The sequence below is a fragment of the Sciurus vulgaris genome (assembly GCF_902686455.1).
Source record: "Sciurus vulgaris genome assembly, chromosome: 5".
Lineage (NCBI taxonomy): Eukaryota > Metazoa > Chordata > Mammalia > Rodentia > Sciuridae > Sciurus > Sciurus vulgaris.
In genome coordinates this window covers 71,036,084-71,055,944 of record NC_136465.1, presented here as the reverse complement: position 1 = coordinate 71,055,944, position 19,861 = coordinate 71,036,084, and the positions used below count along the sequence as shown (strand labels likewise).

General features: G+C 46.9%; 1 protein-coding gene across 5 annotated transcripts in view; it reads left to right on the top strand.

Moving 5' to 3' along the window:
• Nucleotides 1-379: 379 nt before the first annotated feature.
• CRACR2A (calcium release activated channel regulator 2A) overlaps nt 380-19,861 on the top strand; it is an 81,562-nt gene continuing 62,080 nt past the window's right edge. Inside the window, exons 1-4 of one of the 5 annotated variants that reach the window (XM_079140678.1) lie at nt 380-901; nt 10,216-10,327; nt 11,392-11,575; nt 15,790-15,936. In XM_079140678.1, coding sequence (XP_078996804.1) covers nt 686-901; nt 10,216-10,327; nt 11,392-11,575; nt 15,790-15,936 — 659 coding nt within the window. In that variant the 5' untranslated portion in view covers nt 380-685. The remainder of the gene's footprint in view (nt 902-10,215; nt 10,328-11,391; nt 11,576-15,789; nt 15,937-19,861) is intronic. The other 4 variants (XM_079140677.1, XM_079140680.1, XM_079140679.1 and 1 more) reach the window with 4 other exon arrangements.

The window sequence follows — 19,861 nt, the reverse complement described above, 5'->3', positions numbered from 1 at the left end:
TTGGAGAGAATACATGTGAATGGGGGAAGTTCTCCACCCTTGGCTGTGCTGAGAAGTTAGAACAATATGAGATTAAGATGGAATACTGTACAAGTTATATGAGTTTCAATTGAAATCTCAGCTTTTGAACTAACTTGCTGTGTGATGTTGGTCAAATCATCAACTTCTCTGAGCCTCAATGTTCTCACTGGTAAAAATTGATTTATTCTGCTATTCTGAGTGGATAATATCCATCTCAGAGGGATGTGAAAATTCCATGAAAAAAAGGATCTATTGAAGTTATGACCAAAGTGCCTGCCTCTAAGTAAACAATAAACAGCAGCTGGTTTATTAGAATTTGTTTTAGTTGTGCTGTGTTTACATTAGGAGAAATTGCTTTCCGAGTTCATCTACCCCATCCCCTTCCAACATGGAAATGCCTGTTTCTCTCTACTCTTGCCTCCTCCCCTCTGATGGACTGGCTGATCTCCTAGCTGTCGATCGTGGCACACTTCTCGGTGTCCTGAGCTTCTGTTAATTAAGAGGTGGTTGCTAAGAGATATCGGGACACACTGCAAGTGACTCTGCGCCTCGCTCTCATCCCCTCTGCTTCTTTTCCAGCCTCACTCCATCCCCATTGCACCTGTGTCCCTCGCCCATCTTCCCTACTTGGGTTCTGAAAAGACGGAGAGACTAGCGGATCTGTATGGCTACCCCAGATGAGAGAGTGGTCTCCAGACCCCAGGGACATGGCGGGGAGCTGAAGGGGAGTGGCACCTGCCTGAGTCTGCTGGACCACCCGGAGCAGAAGGAGACCCAGGAGCTGGCACCAGGCCAGCTGGCCATGCTGAGGAAGGCGCAGGAATTCTTCCAGACCTGTGACACCGAAGGCAAGGGCTTCATCGCCAGAAGAGACATGCAGGTAAGAAGGGTCCCAGCTGGGCCAGTCCACCTGGAACACCCGGGGTCCTGGGACTCCTTGTCTTAAACTAGGGCTGTCCCATAGGAGATGATATCCCTAACAGAAAAGGTCCCGTCAGTTCTGTCCTGGAAGGAGCCATCAGCCCAAACTCTACTGGGACCCAGGCCTCCTGGGTTCATTCTATTTCTGGCCTTTACCTGCGGTCAGACTAGGGGTCGTTTCCTGTCTCTGATTCAGTAACTCTCTAGGATTGTGAGAAATGGTGATAGTAACATAAGAGCCTTGAGTAAGACACAGAGAAGAACCTTCTGAGAGTGGAGATTGAAAGGCATGGATCTATTGCCTTCAATGATGTCATCTCTGCTACGTGTGCCTTAGGATCGGATAGTGTCCCCTGCAGCAGCCTGAGAGAGGGCATTTCAGAGGGTCATCTCACCTGTCTTCACCTCTGCTCTCAACCGTCTTGAAACACATTTTGAGGGACGGTCTGTGGCAGAGCCTCAGAGCACATCATTGTCCACAGCGGGCTCAGCAAACTTCCTAGAAAGGTCCAGAGAATAAATATTTTCTGTTGTGTGGGTCAAGTATTCTCTCTCACCTCTACCAACTCTGCTGCTGCAACACAAAGTCATCCATAGACAATGTGTGAACAGATGAGCATGCCAAATTCCGAAAACACTTTATTTATGGACACTGAATTTTATATAATTTCATGTGTCATCAAATATTATTCTTCTTTGGATATTTCCTTTTCAGTCATTTAAAAACTGTGAAAACTATTCTCAGCTCACAGACTGTACAAATATAGGCAACAGCTGGGTTCAGCCCAGGGGTGTAGTTTCCCCAGTCCTGGTTTAGTGACTTTCTACCTTAATTGGCACAACCTCTTCTCAGTGTCTTACTGATGATGTCACCCAATTGAAGGTAAATAAAACAGGCCCCACTAGAGTACTATGAAACTCTTAACCCCCACCTTAGCCTCTGTGCTCTGTTAAAAACAATTTTTGAAAAGATGTGTGCCTGTGCTGTTAGGAGGAAAATCAATGATGGTCAGATTTTCTTTTTTAAGTATAAATTTTCAGAATATATTAAAAAATTGGGCAATGAAACGTGAACACTCATTAGTATCATGCCATCTCTGCTTCGCTGTGGGAGCTGCGTGGAATAGAGCCTAAAAACAGGCCTTGTGACCAGATGAAATGAGATGTGGGATTCTTCCTCCATCTGGTCCCACAGGACGGGTTTCCATGCTTTTCCTAGAGCCATCTCCCATTGTGCACATCCAGGAAAGAGACCTGGTGAGCAGCACCACCTCTGCACCCCCTTGTTTTCAGCAACAGGCTCCCTAATAAGTTTCTGTTGCTGAAATCTATTCCCTAAGTCCCACTCCATGTGGAAGGCCAGATTTGGGGTATTTCGAGGATCCCTTTGACTAACTTCTGTCTGGGAACTTCATAATTGTCATTCACAGGTCTGCAGTACAAGTGTTTGTTAGGATGGTTTTAATGGACATGCTTAATTTGCGGGTGGGTTGCTGGGGATGGAGCCCAGGGCCTCTCTCACACTAGGCGAGTGCTCTGCCACTGGACTGCACACCCAGGCCCTGCCTGCTTAGCTCAGCTAGAAATAAAAGGAATTCCCATTCATTGAGCATCTGGGCGGCGCATGCTGAGACTGGGGTGCATGCTGAGTAGTTCAGTACTCTAGTTACACATCCATGTTTACTCTTATTGAACCCCTCTCTTTAATGAGAGCGGAAGAGACTGGGTGAATTTCAACCATCCTGTATGCATTTGTAGAGAAATTATATGTATTCGACTTGGAATGTGATCAGATACATTACGTCTCAGCTACCTTCTCCCTTTGCCTCACTCCTATCCCTACAGGAGGAAAAGGGCTGAGGAGCCAAGGAGCCAGGCTTGTGTGCTCAAGCCATTGATTTCTGCCATCTACTTAATCTCTGAAGTTTTTCTCCACCTGTAGGCAATGGAGCATTTGAGGTTTTCTGACTGACAAGGCACAATCGAGAGAGAGCAAAGCTTGTCATGGAACCACCATCCCTCTGGCCTCTGGGAGGAAGATAGGCTGGGAAGCAGGTGTGAGCAAGAGCAGCCTTCTCAGAGTTGACTCTGGCTGTCTGTGGGAAGTGCACCTGTCCTTGCTTGTCCTGGGGCAGATTGAAAGGTATCTTGGCTTGTCACCACCCTCATAGCTACCTGGGTACAGCCACTCCCTGTGATGGCATCCCACTCCTTGAACCAGGCCACCACTGCCATTTCACCTTAAACTCCCAGTGTGGTCTGGGAAAGGAGAAGAGCTCACGTTTGTCATGTGAGACTGTGGGCTGAGTGGAGGGGAGAGGTAGTGGGTCCAGAGCTGGTGAAGAAGCACAGTTGGAAGAAGGTTCAGCAGAGCCTGCGGTTGTTTTGAGAAAGGAGAAAGAATTAAGCTTCTCCCTTGGTGTGTTTTCCCTTCTTTCTCCTTCTTCAAAAACAAAGAAAAAAAAAAAAACCCATTTGCAAATGGCAAGATTGACTTTGTGATTATCCAGGAGGTGGGGGAGACTGCCACAGTGCTCCGAGCCCACCAGCAGGTAGCTAGCCCAGAAGAATACTGCACGCAGCATAGAACAAAGGAGGAGGTTCTGCAGATTTTTCAAATGGAGGTCCCTGGAGGAAACAATGATGGATGGTGTGGAGGATAGGAGCATGAGTTGCCATATGCTTGGGCTCCAGGTGGGGACCTTCTGGTGCAGGACTGCAGTGATGGACATTGACCTGTGTGAACAGGGGCTGTGTGGAAGTTTCGAGTCCTGAGCCTCACCAACGGGCCCTGAGTGTCACACCATCCTTCACAAGGAACCTCTTGGGTTTCATGGAGACTCCTCCAGGTAGAATTGGAGTCATTGTTGCTTTTCAGGGTTGGGTCTGGTGTAGTACCCTAGAGAAGCAGAGGGCTCCAAGTAACAGTCCTGCCTCAGAGGGAAAGGCACTCAGGAGAGGGCCAGGCTGGGGAAGGCGTGAGGGACTCTACCTGCCTGCAGAGGAAGATGGGGGAAAAACCGAGAGCCTCAAAAACCCTACTTCTTTGGCTTTTAGAGGTCTAAAAAGATCATCTATCAACACCAAGAACCCATCTCACCCTCTTAGTCAGCTTCTTGTAACTGTGACCAAAATACCTCACAAGAACAGCTCAGAGAGGGAAAGTTTATTTGGGGCTCCCAGTTTTGGAGATCTCAGTTACACAGCTAAGTCCATTGCTCTGGACCCAAGATGAGGCAGAACATCAAGGCCAAAGGGCCAGCCTTTTATGGAGGAAACCTTCTTACCGCCTGGTGACCAGGAAGCAGAGAAAGGGAAAGGGGCCCCTTCCAGGGCATGCCCCCGTGACCCACCTCCTCCAGCCATCCTGCACTGCCTACAACTTCTACCCAGTCAAATAGGATGGATTGATTAGGTTACAACTCTCACAATCCAATCATCTCACCTCTGAATATTCCCGCATTAATACAGGAGCTTTTCAGGTCCAAACCATAATACTCCCCACACTGCCTTGGAATTCAGGCTAAGCAAACTTGCTAAGAATCCTTTAGAGGTTGGTGGGCTAACCAAACCTGACCCAATACCTGTTTTTATAAGTAAAGTTTTATTGGAACACAGCTGTGCTCATCCATTTACATATTGTTCCCAAGATAGTGGCAGAGTTGAGTACTAGTGACAAAGACTGAATGGATACCTACTATCTGGCTCTTTACAGAAGTTAGCTGACTTCAGATTTAGGTTAACTGGAAAACTTTAAAAGATTTTTGTGGTTAATTGACTTGGCTTGTGATCTCAGATCTGCAGCTTACTAGTAATGTGAATTTGTATAAGTCTCTTAACCCCTCAGGCCATGGTTCCTTAGCTGTGAATTATTAATAGCTACCTTCTAGCATTAGAGGAGAATTAATGAGCTTATGCATGTAGAGCACTTAGCTGCAACACTAGGACCTGGAGATCCCTCCATAAACGCACAGTGCAGGTACCACATCTCAGCCCAGTTCCTGGTGTTCTCCACAACTGTGATTTTTTAAAGTTGTGTTAAAATGTGAATTACGTGAAATTTACCATCATGACCATTTTTAACCAGTTTGGTGGCATTAAGTACTTTCACATTTGGGGGGAACCATCATCACCATCCATCTCCAGAACTCCTTTCATCTTGCAGAACAGAAACTATACTGACAAAAAAATAAGTTCCCATTCATCCCTCCCCCAGTCCTGGCAATCCCTATCTATTTTCTCTCTCTAGGAATTTCACTACAGTAAGTGCCTGTTCTTCATGGAATCATTCAATGTGTGTCCTTCTGCATCTGGCTATTTCACTTAACATAAGTTCATCCACATTGTAGCCTGTGTCAGAATTCAGAATTTCCTTCCTTTATACAGCTGAATGTCCCACTGTTAAACATGTACCTCTTTGTGTTTAAACATCTGTCAGTAGGCACTTAGGATGCTTACACCCCTTGGTGGGTTGTGAAAAACACTGCTGTTTTAATCAGCTTTTTTGCTGCTGTGACTAAATAATCTGAACAGAACAATTGTAGAGGAAAAGTTTATTTGAGAACTAACAATTTCAGAGGTCTCAGTCCAGAGAAGGCTGGCTCCATTCCTGGGTGCACACGATGAGGCAGAACATCATGGTGGAAGAGTGTGTCTGAGGGAAGCAGTCCCCATGATGATCAGGAAGCAGAGAGAGACTCTATTCACCAGACACAAAAAATAGACCCCAAAGACACAAACCCAATCTACCTCCTCCAACCTTACCTTATCTTCAGTTACCACTCAATTAATTCCATCAGGGGATTAATTCACTGATTGGGTTAAGACCCTCATAACCCAATCGTTTCTCCTCTAAACCTTCTTACATCGTCTCACACATCAGTTTTGGAAGATAACTCACATCCAAACCATAACAGCTGCTGCGGCTATGGGTGTCCAAATACTCTTCAAGTCCCAGTTCTTTGGAGCATATACCCAGAAGTTAAATTGCTGGATCATTTGCCAACTCTATTTTTAACTTTTTGAGGAAACATCATCCCATTTTCCATAGTGGCTACACTATCCACTGTGACTTTAGGTGTGAGTCATCTGCCCTGCCTCAGAGATAAGAAAGGGCATTTCTGCTAAAAAGAGTACCTTCCTGTCTTGCCCAGTGGCTACTACTTTTGTTTTGTCCAGTCCATATGAATGGCAGTGATTTTCCTCCCCAAAGGACCTTGGGCAATGTCTGGAAACATTTTTTTTTATTGAAACAGCTGGAAAAGGAAGAGTTGCTGGCATCTAGCAGATAAAGACTAGGGGCACTGCTGAATATCCTATAAAGTACAGGACACTCTTCTACTCCTTCCCTTCCCCTGACTCCCCAACAAAGAATAGTCCATTCCCAGATGTCAGGAGTGGAGATGTTTGGAAACCCAAGTCTATACCAAGCACTCAGTCCAAGCCAAGCACACTGAGGTAGAGAGCAGGGTAGAGGTTGATGCTTCTTCCTCCAACCTCCTATTCACCCCCTGAGGTTGGTTATTTGTATAGCTGAGCTCTACCCCAGGGAAGGAAGTGGTTGGTGCTGGAATAGAGGTCCCAAAGGAAACTGAGGATGCCCCCCAAAGATGGAAGAATTCAATTCTGATCAAAAACATGAATCTCCTCTGACTTCCTCTCTAATGGAAGTTTTGCTTGAGCATGTTTGAAGCTGTGCAAACATGTGCTTTAAGCTACATGAGGCATGTTCCTGGGCTGGTGACCAGGAAAGTCCAGGAGTCTGGCGGGAGTGCGAGGAAAGCCATCATTTTGCCATGACTCAGGAGCCAGAGCCCACAGAACTGTTGCTGCAGGCTCACTTCCCGTGCCAGGTCCTGGAAAGTCTCGGTCTGCAAGCCCTTGCTGAGAATCAGCAGCAGGGCTAGTCAGGATCTGGAGCAAGTGAGGTCTAGACTAATGCTCCGAAGAAACCAGGATCTCTTGCTATCGCTCTCAGCCATGCACTTATTTATTCATTTGTTCAACACATACCCAATACTCCACACTTGTCAGCATTGGACTAGACCCTGGGGACACAAAAGTGAGTAAAAAAGAACAAGGTCCCTATTCTCAGCACACCACAAGAGCAGACATTCAGCTAATCACATCTGTCAGTATACAAAATGCAACCTGAGGTAAGACTTGTAAACGAGGGGCATGCAGTTTGGGAAGCCTGATGACCTGACCTGACCTGGGGGTCTGTAAAGGTCTTACTGAGGAAGTGACATAGGAGCTGAGTGTGAAGAAGGAGTTTCAAGGAGTTTGGTGTTTCAAAGAGTCAGGAAGTCCTAAAGAGCCCCCTGGGGCTGTGGGTGGTATGAGCACCTCCTCCCCATTTCTCTTCTTCCTGCTGTTATTCTCCCTGCTGTGTGCAAAATGTGACACTGAAACAGAAGGCTAGTCCCTGGTGGGACTGACAAGAGAGACCTTGAACTTGATGGTGGTGGTAGTTGTGGTAGGTGGGAAGGTGTAGAGCAGAAATGGAGGTGAGAGGATTAAAGGAGACACTGGAAAACCATTAGACTGTTCCTTAGGCCCTGAACAGGAAATCAGTTCTTTATCCCAGCTCTGGTCTCCACTGCCACTTTAGGCAAATCTCAGAGCCTCTGGGGCCTATTGCACAGTGGAATAAATAATCTTGTTCCCCTCCACCCTACTTATCTCCGTTAAAAATGTAGACAGCATCAGGTGCCCAGGGGACCATACCAGAATAAATTGATTTTTCATGGTTCTTCAGGCCCTGAGAAGGAAGATAAATAAGAGATAATTATGGTTATTAAGACTAAAACGACTTTTCAAGTAAGGCCAACAAAAAAAGGTTAAAGAAGCTGCTGTAGTACAGCTTGCAATGAAGGCTAAAGAAGCAGTCAGCACTGATTGCCAGGACAAGAGGAGGAATTACTTGGAAGATAGAGCATTGCTTTCCCCATCTTCACCTACAGTAGAAAAAGGAAGCTGGCCAGGTGTGATGGTGCACACCTGTAATCCCAGTAACCTGGGATCTGAGGCAAGAGGGTTGCAAGTTCAAGACCAGCATTTTAGCAATTTGGCAATTTAGCAAGACCCTGAGTCTAAAAAAATATTGAAAAGGCTGGGGATGTGTCTCAGTGGTAAAGTGCCCCTGGGTTAAAATCCCCAGTACCAAAAAAAGAAAGAGGAAACTGGCTTGCATGTACAGAAGAGGGATTGGGATTAGATAATAAGGGGCATTATGGTCCAAGTGTTGTTAGATTAAGGAATGTACCCAAAGTAAGGTATGAAGGGCTTCCCTGGTTTGTGCTAGTAGCAGACAAGGTGCTGGTTTTGGGGGAAGGCAGTTAAAGGTCCCACAGATCTCTGGGCTTTCTTTCCAGCTCATTTCTAGGTCCAGCACAACATGAGATCTCCTATTTTCCATTATACCCAGCAATCCCAGGCTGAGGATGGGGAGGGAGGAAGGCTTATCCCAAGGAAAGGACTGGAATTTGGCTTTGCTGGGAGCTCAGGTGAAACCTTTTGTTTCAAGTGGAGCCCATAAACTTCCTGCTTGCAAAATTGACTCCCTTTTCACTGCATGTTCCCATGCTGTGGATTTTGAGACAGCTGGTTTATAGACTGTGCCAAGCCAAAGATGCTGTTGTATGCTAAGCAGATGCGCTTCTAGGATCTTTGCGCATCCTCTCATTCTCCTTTCTGTTTTGAAAAACCCATTCATATTTAATTCATTTCTTCCAAACAGCTTTCACATCATTCTCTCTTCCACTTTGTAATGCATCTTAGTCTCCCATTGTGAACATAGCTGCCAAACTAAACTTCATGGCTTATCAGCTAGGAGATTGGCATAGTATCTTGCCAAGTATTCTTGCAAGCCATGTTATAGGCTTTCACACCTTCCATTCTGTTGTATTGTTCAGGTGAGTTCATGCCTTCCTTCCTACAAAGCCCTGTGTTTGTTGTCTTTAGTTGTTTGTCACTTCCAAGGGAGCATTTTGTGCAATTACTCCTTGGGTAACTGGGAGGAAGAAGGGTGACTGGTAAGATGAGACATTATGAACTCCTGTCCTCATTTGCACACAGATTATTAGGATATGAGAGGACACTGGCTTCAACAATGCACATTAACCTTGACCTGGGGCCATTGCCCATCAGGCAGAAGGCCAGAGGGAAGCATCAACAGCTCAGACACTGCTCCTCATGCCATCAGTGGGTCCCTGCCATTCCATCCCTGTGAAGACCTAGTCAGCCCAGGGGTCGTGTCCTCACACTACTCTCTTGTCCTGTCCCCCTTTAAAGCACAAATATTTTAGGGGGTTGATACCTGAAGCCAAGGGCAGTTAACACCTTATCAGGAATTAGCAATCAGCCAGGAGGGAGCAGGAGTGGAATGCAGATTAGAAGTGACAAGTGTGGGTCACTCAGAGGGAGGAGGGGGCTATCCATCCCCTCAGAGCTGAGGACCAAAGTATGCATCCATTGAAACTTACAAAAGTGGTGCTAAGGCCCTGGGACATTGAGGGGCCTCCAGCACAGAAGGCCTCTGCAAGTGAGTGGCCTGCACCTGCTCCCCTAGGGAGGCAGTGTGCCAAAGGGGCTTATGTAGAGGAGGAAAGATCAGGGTGCAGAACCTAACTCTGCCATTCACTCACCCAGTGCCCCCATGGCCCAGAGGATTGTGCTCTCTGTCTTTGTCTCCCTCCCTACTTCCCTAGCTCCTTCCTCCCCTCCCTCCCCACTTTAGTTGAATGCTTTCTCTGCGTCAAGTGTGTCTGTGCTTTATTTTCCTTAGCTCATTTAGCTTACACTACCATGTCATGTAAGTGTTTTCCTACAGACACTTGGTTCTGTTGCTGACATTAAGAGTGCCAGCTTTGGAGTCAGACCTGGATTTGACTCCTGGCTATATGTCACTATGAGTCATGTGACCTTGGGACAGGTAATTTACCTTCCAACTTCATCTGTAAAATAGGGATTGTAATGTCTGCCTCAAAGAGTTATGAGAATTCATTGCAGATAGAGACATACTTACATGCATATTCAGGTATTTATTTATAAATTACCTACCTTATTGTCCCATGCATTCGTAGGTACCCAATCTGTGGCAGCTGTTCTCTACATGGGAGGAGGAAGATCTCGAAGCAGTCTGGATGCAGCAGCTATCTCCTGTCTTTTTTAGGACAGAGTCAAACTCTAGACTCTTTAGGCAGAAGGGCCTGCGGCCCTGGTCAGCCCCGGGACTGTCAGAGCATTAACCAGTGTGGTCTGGTTTGCTTTCAGAGGCTCCACAAGGAGCTGCCCCTTAGCCTGGAGGAACTGGAAGATGTGTTCGATGCCCTGGATGCTGATGGCAATGGCTTTCTGACCCCAGAGGAGTTCACCACTGGATTTAGTAAGTTCAGATGGGTGCTGGGAGCCCCAGGGCTGTGAGTCTGCCTAAAGTTATATAAAGTGCACATCTGCAGACCATGCAGTACAAGTTTTCCTACCCTCATCTCAGGGGTGCAGAGTTTGAGGCTGCCAGGCTCTGGATCACTGGGGACCTCTTTCATATGCCCACCTCCACTGCTTACGCCACTGCCCCCCAGTGCCCACCCAGTGTCCCTACCCAGGCCCCTCCCACTGAGAATGGCAAGGGGAAGGAGGGAAGCTCTGGAGAAGGCTTGGCAAAAAAGGGAGCTGTGATGAGATCCCAGACCACCTTATTCTGCCTTGATAGACAAAAAAGTTAAAAAGAAGTGGGACTTTATGGATGATTTCAAGGTGGATTATTATCTGAGGGTGGCTGAATCTTCTTGGTTGAGGAATACCAACTATCAGAGGAATTTCTAGAGCATTTGAATAGACCAGTCCTTCTCAAGATACCCAGCAGGAAGAAGAATTGAGATCCATGAACAAGAAAATGAATCCAGACGTACCATCAGGTCAAATAAACCAACAGGCAAAATTTCTTATACATCCTCCTCCTAAAAGGGGTCATCTAATTTTCCTAGAAGTATCTGTTGCTTTTCCTGACCTTCAGAAGCTTCTAACTCACTTGGGGAGATAAAAGAGATTGCTGTAATAGCAGGCAGTGTGAGTGTGGAGAATAACACATTCCTGTGAAGGGGAGTGGGGGTATGGAGAGATTTGGACCTCAGGTCTGCAGGCTGCTGGAGGGCAATGGAGGGAAACAGACAGATGTGTTCTAAGCCAGGTTGTAGAGGATTGAGAAACACAAAGGGACTCTTCCACATGTCAGGCATCTGCCTTTCCCAGGGTCTAGCATCAGGCAGAATTTTATGGAAGCACAAAAGGCACAAAAGCTTGGACATTATGCCCACTGATCTTTGCTATCAGGGGTTTTCCCTTTTGCTTCTCTCAGATGAACTTCAAATGACTCCTGGCAACAGAGAAAACCAAGCTCTTCCTGGGTGAGGATTGTCTAATTGAGATCCTTGTGCCCTGCGCCCCCAGGTCACTTCTTCTTCAGCCAGAATAATCCAAGTCAGGAGGAGGCAGGTGAACAGGTGGCTCGACTCCAAGAGGAGAAAGTGTACCAGTCCAGAGGGAATGCAGATCCCAGAGACATAGACCAAGATGAGGAAGGCCAGTTCCAGATGCTGATGGACAAACTTGGAGCCCAAAACGTTTTGGAAGAGTAAGTGATAATGGCAACTTGGGGAATGGAGCCCAGCCTAGAAGGAATTTGTTCATCTGCTCCATGAATAAGTCATATTTGCCAAGCCTGCAGTGACAATGCCCGTGGTTGACCAGTGAGGCTGCTTGCTTCCTACATCCTGCCCTTTGCCAGGCCTTATGTGTCAGGACTATTTAAATTTGGAAAACATTCCTATATTCCTTCTCTCCTGCCCGTTCTATTTTTCCCTTCCTGCTATATGTTATCGTCACAAATCTTGGGTCTGCCTCATCCTCCAATGATGGTGTCCCACATCAGAGGTCTGTGCCAGGCCTCAGGGTTCACAGTGGCTCTTCTCTCATGCTTCCTGTTGCCATCAGCTCACCAATGTTCCCACCTCTAACCCTGGGCCTCCAGGTCTACAGTGCACCTCAGCCACTGGCTGGGTGTGTGCCTGGAGGCCTTTGTACGCTGTATCCCTGAGCAAATCAAACTTCATCAGGAAGACCAAGTGGGAAATTAACCAGTTTTGCCAACCCACCATCTGGATCATCATTAGTGCAACTGAAAAAAATTGGATATCTAGAACTTCAAATACCCTAATTTCTATTTTCTACAAAGTAATTTGGAATAAGGAAACACATGGAATTAAGCCCTGACATTTAAAGTAAAATAAGATAAAATAAAATAAGATAAAAATAAGATAAAAGTAAAAATAAGATAAAATAAGTTACGATATGATAAGATAAAATAATATAAGGTGGTGATGCAGCTGATAGAAACCAAACTATGGGCCTGAAGATCATATAAACCTTAAGCCCCTTTCCCCATGGCCTTTATTCCTTCCATTTTTGGCTCCTAGGTCTGGGGTTGGGTGAGTTTCCTGCAGGATGGGAAAAGCCTAAAGATTAGAACTGGTATTTCCTGAGCTTGGAAAGGAAAAAGACCATGGTAGAAAATAATAATGAGGGAGCAAGAGATAAGGGCCCTGCACATAATATGTAGGCCAAAGCTCTGTGAAATTTTTCATGAACAGTTTGGTAGACTGTGTTGGAGGTGGGAAAGGATGGCCAAGGTGTGTACCAGGTGGGAAGGGGACAGCCTAGGTCTAGGAGGGAGCCTCCCAAGAAGCCCTGGACAGGAAGTGAAACTTGGCAGCAGCAGTTAGGGGCTGGGCCAGCAGAAGATGGAGGGGGCAGGTGGAGTGTCAAGGCACAGGTAGTTGTGGGGGAAGCTTGTTAGTCAGACATTTGATTCAGGTTCTGCTAGGAGCAGAGACCAGAGCACAGAGGGCACAGCCAGGGACCCTGTGAAGCCTCCTCCTGGAGGAGAGGAAGGAGAGGGCGCTCTGGGTGAGCCAAGACACTGTCATGAACGAAAAGGGCCTTCCCACCTGCTCTTCACTTCCAGGGCAGCCGCTTTCCTAGAGGGACTCTCAAGTCACAATTTACCCCACGTTACTCTGGGCACTTATGTCACAGGCCTGTGCAGAAGTGAGCTAAAATGAGATATTCCAGAGGAGAGAAGGCACGGGGAGTTTCAAGCATAGCCTGTGAATGTTGATGGTGACCAGCAATATCCATCCTCACTGAATTTGAGGGCAGTGTTGCAGCATGGGGGAAATGCTTGTGACCAGGAGACCCCCAGCTGAGGAAGCAGAGGAGGCTGCGAAGACTTCAAATGTATCCAAAGGTTTTGCTTATCATGGTTTGTGTATTGTTCTGGAAGCAGAGAGATGGTTTCGTTGTCCTCCCAGGACCCTTCTAGCCTGTAGGCCTGTATCCTGAGGGAAGCCTCAGTGTATCCAGAAGGCTGGCTGTTGGGGCCCCAATTTTCCTCAGTGGTCTGACTGACCCAGTGATTTGGCCTCAAAAGTCAGAAGACGACCTTCTCCAGAAATCTGGGGGTAAGGTGATATGGCCACGACTAAGACTTTCAAAGAGCATTAGAAGAGTGTCCAGTGGGTCTGTGAATCTCATTTATGTCTTTAGCCCAACTGGCTGCTCTCCCAGGCTCCAGTGGGAACCTAGAAGATGTGGACAGATGACCTAGGCTAGCAAGGTGGACCTTCATTTTACAATGCTTGTACTCCCTGAGGGGGTCCTAGTCCATTTAGGCTGCTATTAATAAACAACCATAGACAGGTGCCTTCTAAATAACAGAATTCGATTTCTCACAGTTCTGGAAGCTAAGGTGTTCAAGATCAAGGTGCCAACAGATTTGATATCTGGTGAGATCACTTTTCCCGGTTCATAGATAGCTGTCTTCTCCCTATGTCCTCCCATGGTGAAAAGAAATAAACTCAGGCATCTTTCATTAGGACACTAATCTAATTCATGATGACTCTGCCTATGTGATCTAATCAATTCCACAAAACCCTACCTACTAATAACATCACCTTGGGGATTAGGGTGTTAACATATGAAATCGGGGGCTCATAATCATTCATACCCAGGTAGGGAGCAGTCTGCCACAGGAATGGAAGGTCATCATGGTGTCTCTACCTTCAGCCTGTACAATGCGGTGAACACCCACTATATGGTCTGTGGGGAGAAAATGGAATTCTAGAAAGCAGAGAGGCTTTCTTCTCTCATCTTCTTCTTCTCATCTTCTGGACTCCCTCATATCACCTGGTATAGAGCTCCATTTGTAACAGATGATAAATACTTGTTGGGTGGATGAGTGGTTGGATGGATGGATGGATAGATAGATGGATGGTCTCAGTTAGTAGGCAGATGTTTGGTGAGATGGAAGCAAGAAAAAATGAAAGTGAAAGAGCACAAGATGGAAAGAGGAAGGGAGCAGAGAGGGAAGGAGAGAGGTGATGAGACATTAACCAGATGTAGGTTCATTTCTCTTGGGGCCCCTTCTCTGATGGGTGCTCCAATAACTCTGCTCACATGGCTCTATCAAAATATCACTTCTGAGAAAAGTTTCTAAAACAGTGCTTGTTACTTAGGCACAAAGGATTTTATTCTTTGTCCTGAGGGACATAGTCATAGCTGCCCTAGAATCATGCTGGTTTGGTAACTCAGTGGGGAGCAAATCAGATTTATGTTTGACTGACTTCAATCATTGGCCATAGATTTTTGAGTCCATAGGGGGAGAGCAGGGTCCAGGAGTGCGGCTCCTCTCTTTGTCCTCCCCTTGATGATCAGTGTGGCCCAGTGTGTCTCTGCTGCTGTGCTGGGTGGGCACATGCCCTGGCGTGCCCATTTCTGGAGGATGTTTCTGGGCCTGTCACTCTGTGTCTTGTCTCTCTGGCCATGTCTCTGGCCCCTCCACTTGTCTTCGCCCAGTCTTCATACTTGATCCTTCCCTTTCATTCACCTGCCAGTCTCTTCCACGCTATGGGGCCACAGTGGGGTGCTGCCTATTCTCTTCCCTTCCCCTCAGCGACAGTTGCATTCTACCATCCATCAGATGTCATGTCTTTACCTCTCAGCAGTGAGGAACATTCTTCCTGGGGGTGACAAGCTCTCTCCTTTCGCTCCCTAGTGTTTGTCATCACCTGCACTGGCTCCTGGCCACCAAACTTCTCCCTGGCATTCTGAGATGCCCTGAGTACATTGCTGTGTGTGCTCACACCTCTAGCCCACTGTGGCAGACAGAGAATGGAAGCAGCAGAGCAAGGTGGGAAAGGAGGCCATCACAGGAGCGGCCCCAGCTCCATCACCTATGACAGTGCTCATAGCACACTGCACCTCTCTGTTCGTCTGTTTCCTCATCTGTAAATGTGATAACGGCAGCATCTGCTTCTCAAACTTACTGTGAGATACAGCATACAGCATACAGCAAACACTCAATAAATGTTAGCTACTATCATTTGTTTACTTTTGATTGGTGCATTATAGTTATATGTAAAATTGGAATGCATTGTGATATAATCATACTTACACGTAGCATAGTGGGGTCACTTTATTCCCCAGTTTTTTTTTTTTTTTTTTACTGTTTTGTTTTGTTTAATTTTGGTACCCAGGAATGCTTAACCACTGAGCCACATCCCCAGCCCTTCTAAAGTTTTATTTTGAGACAGGGTCTTGCTAAGTTGTTGAGGCTGGCTTTGAGGTTGTGATCCTCCTGCCTCAGCCTCTGGAGCCACTGCCTGACTGTCATTTTTATGACGATGGTGGTGATGTCGTTTCTGGCTGTCCGCTCCCTATCTGGGAACCACTGCATTTCCCACAGAGCCTCATTTCCTGACTCCCACCGTAATGTCCCTCCTTCTCTTGCAGTGAAGGCGACGTCAAGCAACTCTGGCTGCAGCTGAAGAAGGACGAACCTCATCTACTGTCCAACTTTGAAGATTTTCTAACCAGAATTGTCTCCCAACTCCAAGAAGCCCACAAGGAAAAGAATGAACTGGAGTGCGCCCTAAAAAAGTGGGTACCCAGTCTCAACTGCTTTCTGTGCTTGTGTGTGGAAACCGGAAACATGAAGAGCACTTTCAGTCTTCCATTTTCCTTGAAGCCTTGTGTGATGCCTCCCTATCACCATCTGGGTGGGGTGGGGTGGCTGTCATAGCATATCTATTTTTAAGCCCTGGGTCACATTTACTTAGCACTCACCATACACTGGGTGCTATCCTAAATACTTTATATGTGCTCTGAGTCCCACGACCTTTGAGCTAGAGACCATCTCCTGGTATCCACATTTTACAGATGAGGACGTGCAGCTTCTAAGCGATAGAGCCCAGGCCCAGCATTCTGGGCCTCTTCCAGCTCTGGATTGGCTGCAGAAACAGCCTGTCCTTATGGTGGTCTAAAGAATTTGCCTCTCCTGACTTCTCCCCTGTCCTCCGCTGCTCTTTCCTCCACAGCTTCTCCAGGAGACAGGAGACAGGGGCAGCCCCTGAAGGAAGTGCTGCAGGACTGGACCAGCACAGTCAGGTGCACCACAAGACTAGGGACCAGAGCCACAGGCACAGGTCCCTCATGTGTGGTCACGGGCCCTGTGCTTACTCAATCACTTAGGGTGTTGAATGCAGTGAGCTTGGGATTGAATGGGGCGTAACTAAGGGTGGTTTGTTGCCTTGAAGGGGAAGCTGAGACCCAGGGCTGGGTTTGGGCAGAGCTTGGATGTATACCAACAGGACAGCACCACCCGTGCCTCTGCCACACACTCCTGCGCTGCTCCAGGGTTTGCTTGTATACTATAGGGATGCTCCACAAGTCTGCAGCTATGTGAATCCACAGCCCCCCTGCCCTCTGTGCAGATGCCTCCCTGCAAAGTGTGCTCCTGTGTGGAGGGATTTCAGGATCTGTGCTGCAATAGTCCTAAAGGAAGCACACCCAATCCAAAAAGAAGAGATCACCCGAGACTTGCTTGTCAATCCTCATCTACACATCACCCTGAGCCCCAGGTCCTTTTCGTCCTGTGCCTTCCCCACACCAACTCTCTAATTACTCACTGGGATAGATACAAATCTGGGGGAAAAGAACCTGTAGGAGTCTACATTCTGGGGAAGTTGAGGCCAAGTAGTGCTGGAGGATACACGGTGGCTGGAGGACTGTTAAGAGAGTCCTGGGAAGAGGTGACCAAGACTCAGAGAAGGGAAGGTTTGAGGGGGACGCACATACATAACTTTTACATTAAGCCATGGAATCAGATAGACCTGAGTGTGAATCTTGTTTCTGCCACTTACTAGCTGTGCAATTTAGACCAAGTTACTTAACCTCTCTGATTCTCAATTTCCTTATCTGTAAGATAGGGATGTTCAGAGTTGTGAGCATTAAGTGTGATCACGTGTGAGTATTTGGAACAGCACTTGCGTACAAGTAATTGATGAATGTCAGAAGAATAATTATTGTCTTAAATTAGTATCTTTGTTAGTCTCAGAGGATTTGCCTGCCTGAAGCAGGGAGTTTGGGCTTGATATAATCAGAGATGAAGTTTAAAGATGCTTTGTCCTTCTAAACAACACAGTGTTGATACTGGCTACTTGAAGTGTAGTACTCAAGGTGTAGACCAGCAGCACTGACATCACCTGGAAGTACCTTAGGAATGCACAGAATCTTGGGCCTCATCCCAGCCACACAGTTCTGCACTGTAACAGGATATCCAGGGGCTTTGCATGTAGATTTGAGATGTGGGGGGCGGGGAGTCAGATCTGAATCAGGTACTGCAGAGCAACCAGCTAGCTCTGTGATCTTGCTCAAGTCTCTTGGCCTCTCTGAGCCTTGGATTTCCCATCTGTAAGGTGAGGGAGTTGGATCAGTGTCTGCCCCACCTCACCCCACTCCTGACCTGGAGGAGCCACTGCAGAGTCAGGCCCCTCCCAGAGAGGGTACTCCTTTGTCTCCTAAAGAGAGTTATTGAGTCTGAATTGGTGGGCAGTTACCCAGCTCACAGCCTAGAATCTGTTCTGCAGACCTCCTCTGCTGGCCTGCTCTCCTGCAGAGAGAGACAAATGCCACTAACACGCTGGAGAGCCTCTTAGCCCTGACATCCATCTTAAAGTGGCCTCTCTAAGTGCTTTGGCCCTAATTTAGTAATTGCTTTAAAAGTTCTTGAGATGAAAGTCAAGGCCACTCTTGGCTGCGTGTGCAAAACCATCTCAGCCAAGGCTTCCAGCCCCTCCATGTCCATCCTCAGTGGATATCCTTGCCAGCTACCCTTGCCTGAGTTCAGCTGACCAAGGCCAACTTCTGACCAGGGAGCTCTGGCAGGATTGGGGGACTCACTGAGGTCTCTGACAGCCTCATTCTGCAGGTAGTAGTGAGCAAACCACTGACCTAGGAAGGAGGAGGACCTGGAGTTCTTCCTGAACCACCTGCTGTGTGACCTCAGGCAACACGCTTTACCTATCTGTTCATCAGTTTCCTTGTTGGCAACATGGGTGAAAGATTGGTATTTTTCAGACTTTTTGAGATGGTGACTCGCCAAAAAAAATGCATTTTACCTTGCAATCCCCATATATTCATGTAGGTGTAGCTGAAACCAGAATTTTATGGAAGGGTACTCACCCTTATTACATGTGACACTGAGATTTTTATATTAGAGTCTTCTTTATTCAAGTAATGAAAGAAACAAGGTTGGTCACACATTGCTGGTAGACCAGACCATCTATAAAGTGCCAGATGATCTATATATAACATTCTGCTGGCTGCTTGCAGCTAGAAAGCCAGTACTCTGGAGATGAGTGTTGGTGGGAAGGAGATCTGTTTTATTCAAAGGCCAGCATCTTGAACAGTGGGGACCTATTGCCTCAGAGTCCCATCTTAGGGAATTCAGGGGTCACCAGGGGCTTTCAAAAGGAAGGGAAGCAGGATCGGGGACAAAGGCAGGAAGGCTTCCTGATCATCCAGGATTTGTGTCTGGTTTTTCCCCCCATCTGACCAGAACATTGCAAGAGACCTTCACTTCCTAGGGCTAGTTACAAACATATTGCATTTATGAAAGCTAAACATCACAGCAATTTATATGTTTTGTGTTAGTTAATGCACAGAATAAAAGAATCAGGAGAAGTGTTCCCCATTCTGGTGTTATCTGAAGGCCCCAGATGCTCTGGGTTCTGTACATCTGGAAGAAAGATTGTTTAGCAGTTGACATCTCAGACATTAAGGTGGCTTTTCTTTAGAGTTTAGCATGCCAAGCAAAGGGAAGGGAAACAACTCCCAAAGGAGCAGCCACTGTTACAAGCAGTCAAACAAGAAACGAGGGCATCTCAATGGGGTATAAAATATTTAAATGGGATTCTTTGCAAATAACCTAGGGTTCGGGTAAGTGATTCTGAGACATCTTTTAGAAAGTGAATTTGATGGTTTGAGTTGGTTTGGGGAAGAGGCAAGTCCAGGCCTTAGAAAAGGAAGTGGGAAGAAGTGCTGGGAAAGACCCGATTCAGAATGGAGTCTGGAGGAGTCCCGGCAGCAGCCATCCCGGTAGCTGGCAGAATGTCTCCCAGGCTCTGCCACAGTCTCACCTTTGCCTTTTGGCATAGGTATGACATTTCAACTCCATCTGGAAAATGTCATAAACGATGGAGATGACTGTAAGTCATAGCTGCTATGTGTCCCTCCCAGGGCTGGGGTCAGAGGGGAATGCAATTTGATTCACAAGTAATCAGTCCCTAGCATTTACCAAGCACTTACACTGTGCCAGGCTCTGAGTTAGGCAAATAGATCCCAGAGTCCTGATCCCAGGAGTTCTTGATCACACTGACCAGGCAGAGCTTATACCAAATTCTGCACAAAGCTGAGCAGGAAGTTCCCATTGCCCTTGGCAATGATAGCCTCCTCTACCTCTCCTTTTGCAAACCACACACATTGTTTCTTCCTCTCATGGGGCACAGAGAAAATGAGACTGACC